Source organism: Somniosus microcephalus, unplaced genomic scaffold (assembly GCF_052327205.1).
Source record: "Somniosus microcephalus isolate GS21.2 unplaced genomic scaffold, FLI_Smic_1.0 unresolved_chr1, whole genome shotgun sequence".
Lineage (NCBI taxonomy): Eukaryota > Metazoa > Chordata > Chondrichthyes > Squaliformes > Somniosidae > Somniosus > Somniosus microcephalus.
In genome coordinates this window covers 45,100,580-45,115,211 of record NW_028225179.1, presented here as the reverse complement: position 1 = coordinate 45,115,211, position 14,632 = coordinate 45,100,580, and the positions used below count along the sequence as shown (strand labels likewise).

The window sequence follows — 14,632 nt, the reverse complement described above, 5'->3', positions numbered from 1 at the left end:
TGCCCCGCTGTCTCCCCATAGCCCTGTGTCCATCCCCAAACTAATCCCACTGCCCCGCTCTCTCCCCATAGCCCTGTATCAATCCCCAAACTAATCCCACTGCCCCGCTCTCTCCCCATAGCCCTGTATCAATCCCCAAACTAATCACAGTCCCCGCTCTCTCCCCATAGTCCTTTATCAATTCCCAAACTAATCTCACTGCCCCGCTCTCTCCCCATAGCCCTGTATCAATCCCCAAACTAATCTCACTGCCCCGCTCTCTCCCCATAGCCTTGTATCAATCCCCAAACTAATCCCACTGCCCTGCTCTCTCCCCATAGCCCTGTATCAATCCCCAAACTAATCCCACTGCCCCGCTCTCTCCCCATAGCCTTGTATCAATCCCAAACTAATCCCACTGCCCCGCCCTCTCCCCATAGCCCTGTATCAATCCCCAAACTAATCCCACTGCCCCGCTCACTCCCCATAGCCCTGTATCAATCCCCAAACTAATCCCACTGCCCCGCTCACTCCACATAGCCCTGTATCAATCCTGAAACTAATCCCACGCTCTCTCCCCATAGTCCTGTATCAATCCCAAACTAATCCCACTGCCCCGCTCACTCCACATGTCCCTGTATCAATCCCCAAACTAATCCCATAGTCCTGTATCAATCCCAATCTAATCCCACTGCCCCGCTCTCTCCCATAGCACTGTATCAATCCCCAAACCAATCCCACTGTTCCGCTCACTCCCCCATAGCCCTGTATCAATCCCCAAACTAATCCCACGGCCCCGCTCTCTCCCCATAGCCCTGTACCAATCCCAATTTAATCCCACTGCCCCGCTCTCTCCCATAGCCCTGTATCAATCCCCAACTAATCCTATTGCCCCGCTCTCTCCCCATAGTCCTGCATCAATCTCAAACTAATCCCACTGCCCCGCTCTCTCCCCCTAGCCCTGTATCAATCCCCAAACTATTCCCACTTCCCTGCTCTCTCCCCTAGACCTGTATTAATCCACAAACTAATCCCACTGTCCCACTCTCTCCCAATAGCCCTGTATCATTTCCCAAACTAATCCCAGTGCCTCGCTCTCTCCCCATAGCCCGGTATCGATCCACAAACGAATCTCACTGCCCCGCTCTCTCCCCATAGCCCTGTATCAATCCCCAAACTAATCTCACTACCCCGCTCACCCCCCATAGCCCAGTATCAATCCCCAAACTAATCTCACTACCATGCTCTCACCCCATAACACTATCAATCCCCAAACTGATCCCACTGCCCCGCTCTCACCCCATAACACTATCAATCCCCAAACTGATCCCACTGCCCCGCTCTCTCCCCATAGCCCTGTATCAATCCCCAAACTAATCCCACTGCCCCGCTCTCTCCCCTAGCCCTGTATCAATCCCCAAACTAATCCTACTGTCCCACTCTCTCCCAATAGCCCTGCATCATTTCCCAAACTAATCGCACTGCCCCGCTCTCTCCCCATCGCCCTGTATCAATCCCCAACTAATCCCACTGCCCCGCTCTCTCCCCATAGCCCTGTATCAATCCCCAAACTAATCGCACTGCCCCGCTCTCTCCCCATAGCCCTGTATCAATCCCCAAACTAATCCCACTGCCCCGCTCTCTCCCCACAGCCCTGTATCAATCCCCAAACTAATCCCACTGCCCCGCTCTCTCCCCATAGCCCTGTATCAATCCCCAACTAATCCCACAGCCCCGCACTCTCCACATAGCCCTGTATCAATCCCCAAACTAGTCCCACTGTCTCCCCATAGTCCTGTATCAATCCCCAAACTAGTCCCACTGTCTCCCCATAGTCCTGTATCAATCCCCAAACTAATCCCACTGCCCCGCTCTCTCCCCTAGCCCTGTATCAATCCACAAACTGATCCCACTGTCCCACTCCCTCCCATAGCCCTGCATCAATCCCCAAACTAATCCCACTGCCCCATTCCCCTGTATCAATCCCCAAACTAATCCCACTGCCCCGCTCCCTCCTATAGCCCTGCATCAATCCCCAAACTAATCCCACTGCCCTGCTCTCTCCCCATAGCCATGTATCAATCCCCAAACTAATCCCACTCCCCTGCTCTCTCTCCCATAGCCCTGTATCAATCCACAAACTGATCCCACTGCCCCGCTCTCCCCCCATAGCCCTGTATCATTCCCCAAACTAATCCCACTGCCCCACTCCCTCCCCATAGCCATGTATCAATCCCTGAAATAATCCCACTGCCCCGCTGTCTCCCCATAGCCCTGTACCAATCCCAAACTAATCCCACAGCCCCGCTCTCCCTATAGCCCTGTATCAATCCCCAAACTAATCCCACTGCCCCGCGCTCTGCGCATAGCCCTGTATCAATCCCCAAACTAATCCCACTGCCCCGCGCTCTGCGCATAGCCCTGTATCAATCCCAAACTAGTCCCACTGTCCCGCTCTCTCCCCATAGCCCTGTATCAATCCCCAAACTAATCCCACTGCCCCGCGCTCTGCGCATAGCCCTGTATCAATCCCCAACTAATCCCACTGCCCCGTTCTCTCCCCATAGCCCTGTATCAATCCCCAAACTAATCCCACTGCCCCACTCTCTCCCCATAGCCCTGTACCAATCCCAAACTATTCCCACTGCCCCGCTCTCTCCCCATAGCCCTGTATCAATCCCAAACTAATCCCACTGCCCCGTTCTCTCCCCATAGCCCTGTATCAATCCCCAAACTAATCCCACTGCCCCACTCTCTCCCCATAGCCCTGTATCAATCCCAAACTAATCCCACAGCCCCACTCTCTCCCCATAGCCCTGTATCAATCCCCAAACTAATCCCACTGCCCCGCTCTCTCCCCATAGCCCGGTATCAATCCCCAAACTAATCCCACTGCCCCGCTCTCTCCCCATAGCCCTGTATCAATCCCCAAACTAATCCCACTGCCCCGTTCTCTCCCCATAGCCCTGTATCAATCCCCAAACTAATCCCACTGCCCCACTCTCTCCCCATAGCCCTGTACCAATCCCAAACTATTCCCACTGCCCCGCTCTCTCCCCATAGCCCTGTCTCAATCCCAAACTAATCCCACAGCCCCACTCTCTCCCCATAGTCCTGTATCAATCCCCAAACTAATCCCACTGCCCCGCTCTCCCCCCATAGCCCTGTATCAATCCCCAAACTAATCCCACTGCCCCGCTCTCTCCCCATAGCCCTGTATAAATTCCCAAACTAATCCCACTGCCCCGCTCTCTCCCCATAGCCCTGTACCAATCCCCAAACTAATCCCACTGCCCCGCTCTCTCCCCATAGCCCTGTATCAATCCCCAAACTAATCCCACTGCCCCGCTCCCGCCCCGTATTCCTTTTTCAACACCTTTGTAGTTTTGAAGACCTCGATTAACTCTCCTCTTAACCGTCTCTGCTCTAAGGAGAACAACCCCAGCTTCTCCAGTCTCTCCACAGAACGCGCTTCTCACCTGCTCGAAGAACTCGTCCATGAAATGGTCACGATCCACGTGGACCACCTCGTCATCATCGTCACTGTCTTTACCCTGTGGCAAAGAACGGCAGTTAGTCTGTGGAAATAGTACAGGCGCCAAGCAGCACGGAGGTTTGGGGGATCGTGGGGGAGGGGGAGGAGAGGGAATGATCCCCAATGATGGTTAAGGGTAGTGAATCCCCCAGCCCACTCTCCCTCAGGGAGATATCTGTACACTGACTGGTGTCTCTCAGTCCCCTCACTCAGGGAGATATCTGTACACTGACTGGTGTCTCTCAGTCCTCTCTCCCTCAGGGAGATATCTGTACACTGACTGGTGTCTCTCAGTCCCTCTCTCTCAGGGAGATATCTGTTCACTGACTGGTGTCTCTCAGTCCTCTCTCCCTCAGGGAGATATCTGTACACTGACTGGTGTCTCTCAGTCCCTCTCTCTCAGGGAGATATCTGTACACTGACTGGTGTCTCTCAGTCCCCTCACTCAGGGAGATATCTGTACACTGACTGGTGTCTCTCAGTCCCTCTCCCTCAGGGAGATATCTGTTCACTGACTGGTGTCTCACAGTCCCTCTCTCTCAGGGAGATATCTGTACACTGACTGGTGTCTCTCAGTCCCCTCTCAGGGAGATATCTGTACACTGACTGGTGTCAGTCCCCTCTCTCTCAGGGAGATATCTGTACACTGACTGGTGTCTCTGCTCACCTGAGACACAGAGGAGCTATTTGACTGCTGGAGGAAGCACAGAGGCGTAAACACCAGTGTCGGGCGGGTCGTGGGGTGGGGGGGGGGGGCGGAGTCCATGTTATAAGGGACTGAGTGGAAACGCTGTGGGCTCTCCTCACTTGAGAGGTGGTACCTGGATGGTAGATGGTCAAAGGGGCGGGAAAGGGAATTGATTTCACAGTTGGGAAGAGGGTTGGGGGCTGGGGAGGGCGGGCAAGGTTCGCTGTAGGATTGGTCAGCATCAGATGGGCCGAATGGCCTCCCTTAACCGCCACTGGCTGTGGGTCATCACCAGGTCGGCCATAGAGCGTGACGTTTACATACGAATTAATGAATGGAAGCCTGACAAAGGAGCTATTTTTAAAAATTCGTTCCTGGGATGTGGGCATCGCTGGCAAGGCCAGCATTTATTGCCCATCCCTAGTTGCCCTTGAGAAGGTGGCGGTGAGCCGCCTTCTTTAACCGCTGCAGTCCGTGTGGTGAAGGTACTCCCACAGTGCTGTTAGGGAGGGAGTTCCAGGATTTTGACCCAGTGACGATGAAGGATCGGCGATATACTTCTAAGTCAGGATGGTGTGTGATTTGGAGGAGGAACTGGGAGGTGGTGGTGTTCCCATGCTCCTGCTGCCCTTGTCCTTCTAGGTGGAAGAGGTCACGGGTTTGGGAGGTGCTGCCGAAGAAGCCTTGGCGAGTTGCTGCAGTGCATCTTGTAGATGGTACAAACTGCAGCCACGGTATGCCGGTGGTGGAGGGAGTGAGTGTTTAAGGTGATGGATGGGGTGTCAATCAATGCAATATAAAGTGGATAAATGTGAGGTTATCCACTTTGGTGGCAAAAACAGGAAGGCAGATTATTATCTGAATGGCAATAGATTGGGAGAAGGGGAAGTGCAACGAGACCTGGGTGTCCTTGTGCACCAGTCGCTGAAGGTAAGCATGCAGGTGCAGCAGGCGGTTAAGGCGGCAAATGGTATGTTGGCCTTCGTAGTGAGAGGGTTTGAGTACAGGAACAAGGAGGTCTTGCTGCAGTTGTACAGGGCCTTGGCGAGACCACACCTTGAGTATTGTGTGCAGTTCTGGTCGCCTTATCTGAGGAAGGATATTCTTGCCATGGAAGGAGTGCAGCGAAGATTCACCAGGCTGATACCTGGGATGGCAGGAATGATGTACGAGGAGAGATTGGGACAATTGGGCTTATACTCGCTGGAGTTTAGAAGAATGAGAGGGGATCTCATTGAAACTTATAAAATTCTGGCAGGACTGGACAGACTAGATGCAGGGAGGATGTTCCCAATGGCGGGGGAGTCCAGAACCAGGGGTCACAGTCTAAGGATAAGGGGTAGGCCTTTTAGGACAGAAATGAGGAGGAATTTCTTCACCCAGAGAGTGGTGAACCTGTGGAATTCTCTACCACAGAAGGCAGTAGAGGCCAATACATTAAATATATTCAAGAAGGAGTTGGATATATTTCTTAAGGCTAAAGGGATCAAGGGGTGTGGGGAGAAAGCAGGGACAGGGCACTGAACTTGGATGATCAGCCATGATCGCATTGAATGGCGGAGAAGGCTCGAGGGGCCAAATGGCCTACTCCTGCTCCTATCTTCTATGTTTCTATGGGGTGCCAGTCAAGCGGGCTGCTTTGTCCTGTATGGTGTTGAGCTTCTCGAATGTTGTTGGAGCTGCACTCATCCAGGCAAGTGGAGAGTATTCCATCACACTCCTGACTTGTGCCTTGTAGATGGTGGAAAGGCTTTGGGGAGTCAGGAGGTGAGACACTCGCCGCAGAATACCCAGCCTCTGACCTGCTCTTGTTGCCACAGTATGTGTGTGGCCGGTCTCTGAGGGCACTTCCAGTTTGCCAAACCTGACTTCCTCTTGTACCGTTTCTGTGCCGCGCCACATGTCCTCCCCACTCCTCCTCCTCCTCCTCCAGCCCCCCCCCGCACTGCATCGTGGGATAAAGCCCTAAGTCAACATTTACAATAGGAATCGCCTATCTAAAGGCGTCACGCTGCAGCGCCGCCCTCCGCCACCGGTGGCGCTACTGTACTCTGTTAAGGGGGAAAATTCATTGCCCGCACTTCGGGGAATGGTAGCATAGTGGATAAGTTGCTGGACTAGTAATCCGGAGGCCTGGACTGATGATCCTGAGACGCGAGTTCAAATCCCACGCTGGCAGCTGGGGAATTTAAATTCAGTTAATTAAATAAATTTGGAATTAAAAAGCTAATGAAACTATCGGATTGTCATAAAAACTCATCTGGTTCACTCAGATTCTTTAGGGGAGAAAAATCAGCTGTCCTTACGCAGTCTGGCCTATATGTGGCTCCAGACCCACGGCAATGCGTTCCTTTTTTTTTGTATGCTCGTTCATGGGATGTGGGCGTCGCTGGCAATCCCCAATATCTCAGAGGGGCAGTTAATTGCCCTCGAGAAGGTGGTGGTGAGCCACCTTCTTGAACCGCTGCAGTCCGTGAGATGAAGGTGCTCCCACAGTGCACCACCTCCAGGTTCCCCTCCGAGTCACACACCATCCTGACTTGGAAGTATATCGGCCGCTCCTTCATCGTCGCTGGGTCATAACCGTGGAACTCCCTCCCAAACAGCACTGCGGGAGTACCTTCACCACACGGACTGCAGCGGTTCAAGGCGGCGGCTCACCACCACCTTCTCGAGGGCAACTAGGGATGGGCAATAAATGCCGGGCCTTGCCAGCGACGGCCACATTCCGTGAACGAGCATACAAAAAAAAAATGTTCTGTGCCGGAGCGAGGAAGAGGTGTGGGTGGCGGTCAGAGTTGAAAGGCCGTGATAAGGCCGTCACCTACCTCGCAGGTCGAAGGTTACATACGGTCCCTTCAAGTAATCCAGCGACATTAAGCATTCAAACGGAAAACAAATTAAAAACACAGAGAGTAAAGTAAAGGAGGAAAAACAGCCGGCCAACAATACAGGAACACGGCAAACATAAACTGAATCGGAAAGAGTCAGGCACAACATCACAGAGCCGGAAATGAGGCTCGAGAGACTGGCTGCCAATCCCGACAGACACTTGGCCAGGTTCATACAAACAAATGCTCTCACTGGATCTGTTATTGTTTTAAGGAAGATATTTCGTGAGACTCTGAGCCACACACACACAGAGCAGGAAAGGCCCAGGCTCCATCCACGGCCTTTCCCTCTCGCTCAATCCAGTACTGTACCTGCCCTGGGACTGTTTGATGGGACAGTGTAGAGGGAGCTTTACTCTGTATCTAACCCGTGCTGTACCTGCCCTGGGAGTGTTTGATGGGACAGTGCAGAGGGAGCTTTACTCTGTATCTAACCCCGTGCTGTACCTGCCCCGGGAGTGTTTGATGGGACAGTGTAGAGGGAGCTTTACTCTGTATCTAACCCCGTGCTGTACCTGCCCAGGGAGTGTTTGATGGGACAGTGTAGAGGGAGCTTTACTCTGTATCTAACCTGTGCTGTACCTGCCCTGGGAGTGTTTGATGGGACAGTGTAGAGGGAGCTTTACTCTGTATCTAACCTGTGCTGTACCTGCCCTGGGAGTGTTTGATGGGACAGTGTAGAGGGAGCTTTACTCTGTATCTAACCTGTGCTGTACCTGCCCTGGGAGTGTTTGATGGGACAGTGTAGAGGGAGCTTTACCCTGTATCTAACCCCGTGCTGTACCTGCCCCGGGAGTGTTTGATGGGACAGTGTAGAGGGAGCTTTACTCTGTATCTAACCCGTGCTGTACCTGCCCCGGGAGTGTTTGATGGGACAGTGTAGAGGGAGCTTTACTCTGTATCTAACCCCGTGCTGTACCTGCCCCGGGAGTGTTTGATGGGACAGTGTAGAGGGAGCTTTACTCTGTATCTAACCTGTGCTGTACCTGCCCTGGGAGTGTTTGATGGGACAGTGTAGAGGGAGCTTTACTCTGTATCTAACCTGTGCTGTACCTGCCCTGGGAGTGTTTGATGGGACAGTGTAGAGGGAGCTTTACTCTGTATCTAACCCGTGCTGTACCTGCCCTGGGAGTGTTTGATGGGACAGTGTAGAGGGAGCTTTACCCTGTATCTAACCCCGTGCTGTACCTGCCCCGGGAGTGTTTGATGGGACAGTGTAGAGGGAGCTTTACTCTGTATCTAACCTGTGCTGTACCTGCCCTGGGAGTGTTTGATGGGACAGTGTAGAGGAAGCTTTACTCTCTATCTAACACGTGCTGTACCTGCCCTGGGAGTGTTTGATGGGACAGTGTAGAGGAAGCTTTACTCTGTATCTAACCCGTGCTGTACCTGCCCTGGGAGAGGTTGATGGGACAGTGTAGAGGGAGCTTTACTCTTTATCTAACACGTGCTGTACCTGCCCTGGGAGTGTTTGATGGGACAGTGTAGACGGAGGTTTACTCTGTATCTAACCCGTGCTGTACCTGCCCTGGGAGTGTTTGATGGGACAGTGTAGAGGGAGATTTACTCTCTATCTAACCCGTGGTGTACCTGCCCTGGGAGTATTGATGGGACAGTGTAGAGGGAGCTTTACTCTGTATCTAACCCCGTGCTGTACCTGCCCTGGGAGTGTTTGATGCGACAGTGTAGAGGGAGCTTTACTCTGTATCTAACCCCGTGCTGTACCTGCCCTGGGAGTGTTTGATGCGACAGTGTAGAGAAAGCTTTACTCTGTATCTAACCGGTGCTGTACCTGCCCTGGGAGTGTTTGATGGGACAGTGTAGAGGGAGCTTTACTCTGTATCTAACCTGTGCTGTACCTGCCCTGGGAGTGTTTGATGGGACAGTGTAGAGGGAGCTTTACTCTCTATCTAACCCGTGCTGTACCTGCCCTGGGAGTGTTTGATGGGGACAGTGTAGAGGGAGCTTTACTCTGTATCTAACCCGTGCTGTACCTGCCCCGGGAGTGTTTGATGGGACAGTGTAGAGGGAGCTTTACTCTGTATCTAACCCATGCTGTACCTGCCCTGGGAGTGTTTGATGGGACAGTGTAGAGGGAGCTTTACTCTGTATCTGACCCCGTGCTGTACCTGCCCTGGGAGTGTTTGATGGGACAGTGTAGAGGGAGCTTTACTCTGTATCTAACCCGTGCTGTACCTGCCCTGGGAGTGTTTGATGAGACAGTGTAGAGGGAGCTTTACTCTGTATCTAACCCGTGCTGTACCTGCCCTGGGAGTGTTTGATGAGACAGTGTAGAGGGAGCTTTACTGTGTATCTAACCCGTGCTGTACCTGCCCTGGGAGTGTTTGATGAGACAGTGTAGAGGGAGCTTTACTCTGTATCTAACCGGTGCTGTACCTGCCCTGGGAGTCATAGAGTCATAGAGTTTTACAGCACAGAAAGAGGCCCTTCGGCCCATCGTGTCTGCGCCGCCCATCCATCCCTGTCCAGTCTAATCCCATTTTCCAGCATTTGGTCCATAGCCTATAGAGTGTTTGATGGGACAGTGTAGAGGGAGCTTTACTCTGTATCTAACCCGTGCTGTACCTGCCCTGGAAGTGTTTGATGAGACAGTGTAGAGGGAGCTTTACTCTGTATCTAACCCGTGCTGTACCTGCCCTGGGAGTGTTTGATGGGACAGTGTAGAGGGAGCTTTACTCTGTATCTAACCCGTGCTGTACCTGCCCTGCGAGTGTTTGATGGGACAGTGTAGAGGGAGCTTTACTCTGTATCTAACCCGTGCTGTACCTGCCCCAGGAGTGTTTGATGGGACAGTGTAGAGGGAGCTTTACTCTGTATCTAACCCGTGCTGTACCTGCCCTGGGAGTGTTTGATGGGACAGTGTAGAGGGAGCTTTACTCTGTATCTAACCTGTGCTGTACCTGCCCTGGGAGTGTTTGATGGGACAGTGTAGAGGGAGCTTTACTCTCTATCTAACCCGTGCTGTACCTGCCCTGGGAGTGTTTGATGGGGACAGTGTAGAGGGAGCTTTACTCTGTATCTAACCCGTGCTGTACCTGCCCCGGGAGTGTTTGATGGGACAGTGTAGAGGGAGCTTTACTCTGTATCTAACCCGTGCTGTACCTGCCCCGGGAGTGTTTGATGGGACAGTGTAGAGGGAGCTTTACTCTGTATCTAACATGTGCTGTACCTGCCCTGGGCGTGCATAATTCTGATATACCCCAGAACCCTCACTGTAACACTGTTATACCTCACACCACTCCCTGTGACAATCTGATTTACCCGAAACCCCTCCTTGAAACACGCGGATATACACCACACCCCTCACTGTAACACTGATATACCCCACATCCCTCACTGTAACACACTGATATACCCCACATCCCTCACCGTAACACACCGATATACCCCACACCTGTCACTGTAACACAGATATACCCCACATCCCTCACTGTAACACAGATATAACCCACACCCCTCACTGTAACACACTGATATACCCCACATCCCTCACCGTAACACACCGATATACCCCACACCTGTCACTGTAACACAGATATACCCCACATCCCTCACTGTAACACAGATTTAACCCACACCCCTCACTGTAACACAGATTTAACCCACATCCCTCACTGTAACACACTGATATACCCCACACCTGTCACTGTAACACTGATATACCCCACACCCCTCATTGTAACACTGATATACCCCACACCCCTCACTGTAACACTCTGATATACCCCACACCTGTCACTGTAACACTGATATACCCCACACCTCTCACTGTAACACTCTGATATACCCCACACCCCTCACTGTAACACTGATATACCCCACACCCCTCACTGTAACACTGATATACCCCACACCCCTCACTGTAACACTCTGATATACCCCACACCCCTCACTGTAACACACTGATATACCCCACACCCCTCACTGTAACACACTGATATACCCCACACCCCTCACTGTAACACACTGATATACCCCACACCCCTCACTGTAACACACTGATATACCCCACACCCCTCACTGTAACACTGATATACCCCACATCCCTCACTGTAACACACTGATATACCCCACACCTGTCACTGTAACACTGATATACCCCACACCCCTCATTGTAACACTGATATACCCCACACCCCTCACTGTAACACACTGATATACCCCACACCTGTCACTGTAACACTGATATACCCCACACCTCTCACTGTAACACTCTGATATACCCCACACCCCTCACTGTAACACTGATATACCCCACACCCCTCACTGTAACACTGATATACCCCACACCCCTCACTGTAACACACTGATATACCCCACATCCCTCACTGTAACACACTGATATACCCCACACCCCTCACTGTAACACACTGATATACCCCACACCCCTCACTGTAACACTCTGATATACCCCACATCCCTCACTGTAACACACTGATATACCCCACACCCCTCACTGTAACACACTGATATACCCCACACCTGTCACTGTAACACTGATATACCCCACACCTGTCACTGTAACACTGATATACCCCACACCTGTCACTGTAACACTGATATACCCCACACCCGTCACTGTAACACACTGATATACCCCACACCCGTCACTGTAACACACTGATATACCCCACACCCCTCACTGTAACACTCTGATATACCCCACATCCCTCACTGTAACACACTGATATACCCCACACCCCTCACTGTAACACACTGATATACCCCACACCTGTCACTGTAACACTGATATACCCCACACCTGTCACTGTAACACTGATATACCCCACACCCCTCACTGTAACACACTGATATACCCCACACCCCTCACTGTAACACACTGATATACCCCACACCCCTCACTGTAACACACTGATATACCCCACACCCCTCACTGTAACACACTGATATACCCCACACCCCTCACTGTAACACACTGATATACCCCACACCCCTCACTGTAACACTGATATACCCCACACCCCTCACTGTAACACACTGATATACCCCACACCCCTCACTGTAACACTGATATACCCCACACCCCTCACTGTAACACACTGATATACCCCACACACCTCACTGTAACACTGATATACCCCACATCCCTCACTGTAACACACTGATATACCCCACACCCCTCACTGTAACACACTGATATACCCCACACCCCTCACTGTAACACACTGATATACCCCACACCCCTCACTGTAACACACTGATATACCCCACACCCCTCACTGTAACACACTGATATACCCCACACCCCTCACTGTAACACACTGATATACCCCACACACCTCACTGTAACACTGATATACCCCACATCCCTCACTGTAACACACTGATATACCCCACACCCCTCACTGTAACACACTGATATACCCCACACCCCTCACTGTAACACACTGATATACCCCACACCCCTCACTGTAACACACTGATATACCCCACACCCCTCACTGTAACACACTGATATACCCCACACCCCTCACTGTAACACACTGATATACCCCACATCCCTCACTGTAACACACTGATATACCCCACACCCCTCACTGTAACACACTGATATACCCCACACCCCTCACTGTAACACTCTGATATACCCCACACCCCTCACTGTAACACTGATATACCCCACACCCCTCACTGTAACACTGATATACCCCACACCCCTCACTGTAACACACTGATATACCCCACACCCCTCACTGTAACACACTGATATACCCCACATCCCTCACTGTAACACACTGATATACCCCACACCGGTCACTGTAACACTGATATACCCCACACCCCTCACTAACACACTGATATACCCCACATCCCTCACTGTAACACTCAGGCGGGGCTGGTGATGGCGTGGCAGCCTGTGAGGCCTCCCCAGGTCGACAAGCTGCAGTACAGCGGCAAAGCAGGGACGTGTCGAGGGGGCCTAAGGAAAATTGAATCTCCCTTTCGGCAAGAGAAGGAAATCGGCACGAGGGGTCAGGAATATCGCATCAGCCTGGAGAATGCATTTTGTCCACGCCTGACCCAGTGCCCTCCCACTACTTTCCCACACAGTTCCTGGCTGGGCATCTATCTTTTTGTTTTTGACAACTCGATGTCTAGGCCATAAAGTCTGCATCTGTGACACTCCTTTGCTCCCTCCGGGCCTCTCTCTTCCCTGCGATCCTTTCTGCAAGAAAAAAAGCTCAGGAAAGGGAGGGAGGGGATGTGACGGTATAGCAGACTGCTGGACTTAAGAAGATAGGTCACCCATCGCGGTTATCTGAAACACAATTGAACCACACACATACACACAGACATACACACAGACACAGCCATTTTGCTAGTGCTATAACTCTTTCCAACCCCCACCTCGAAAACAATGAGCGTAAATCACAGTTATCGATTTTTTTGCCTTTCGCCTCAGAATAACAAACTGAGCAAGGTGGAGGAAGGCCACAGAAGAGGGATGGGTTGCCTTTTGTAAGCATGCTATTAACCTCTCGCGCTCTCTCTTTCTCTCTCCTCCTCCTTTTCTTCCACAGCCCATAATCTGGATCTGCACAGGTCAAGCACTTTCATAAAAGCAACCTTTAACAGAAAATGATATCTGCAAAGTCTCGTCCGAAGCAAATTACACCTCAATCCATTCAGCTTGCATTTATAAAAAAAAGAGGAAAAAAAATCTGCTTCAAGCAGCAAAGGGATGAATCTCCAAAGCAATTATTTCCCTCCTCCCTCTCTCTGCCTTTGCAATGATCAATTCTATAACCTCATTTTTATCTTAAGGTTAACAACTGCAGATTGGGTCCAGTATTCGTCTAAGAGATAGCCTGTTGCAATGATCTGCCTCTCTTTGCAACCTCTTTTTATTTTGGAGTGCTCTCTGTCTCTCTCTCTCTCTCTCTCTTCCCCCATCTTAGCTAAAATGCTGCAATGCTTAAAAAATTAATTAAATAAATCATAAATTATTAGCAATTTTTTTGGGGTGGGGGAGGGAAGAGGCAAATAAAAGGTTATTTTTTCTTAACAAAAGGGAGGATTTTTTTTTCCCCCAGAAAAAAAGGGTTGGGTTTTTTTTTTTGGGTTGCATTTATATTATATATCTATCAGCATTGTTCCTTACGCTCCTCAGTTCCTGTGTGCGATCTTTCATAATTCTTGCGATGCTCCAGCGAGTGGTTGCAGCTTCCCCAATGCTGCAGCTGGCGTTTATGGTCCAGCGCCGGGTGTGCGCATGCGCGCCCAGCCTTTGATTGACAGCTCCGGGGGGCCAGCCCTGGAGGAGCCGCCAGCGCGCAGGCGCACAGGCTTGGCCACTCGCCCCCCCCCCCTCCCTCACAGTGCCTTCTGGGACTTGTAGTTCAAGGCCAATTTGAGGGCGCTTTTGCTTTATTTGTCTTTGCGGGCTTGATTGCGAGATTTTTTTTGTTTTGTGGGGGGGTTAGGCAAGGGTTAGATTCGTAGCATCAGACGCAGGTGCACCAGGTGGTTAAGAAGGCAAATGGTATGTTGGCCTTC

General features: G+C 51.4%; 1 protein-coding gene across 1 annotated transcript in view; it reads right to left on the bottom strand.

Annotated features, from left to right (window-relative positions):
* The window catches only part of stx1b (syntaxin 1B), a 49,633-nt gene extending 35,314 nt beyond the window's left edge, over positions 1 to 14,319 (bottom strand). Inside the window, exons 1-2 of the mRNA XM_085974517.1 lie at positions 14,238 to 14,319; positions 3,459 to 3,533 (exon numbers count right to left, since the gene is read on the bottom strand). Coding sequence (XP_085830643.1) covers positions 3,459 to 3,533; positions 14,238 to 14,267 — 105 coding nt within the window. The 5' untranslated portion in view covers positions 14,268 to 14,319. The remainder of the gene's footprint in view (positions 1 to 3,458; positions 3,534 to 14,237) is intronic.
* Between the last annotated feature and the right edge of the window lie 313 nt (positions 14,320 to 14,632).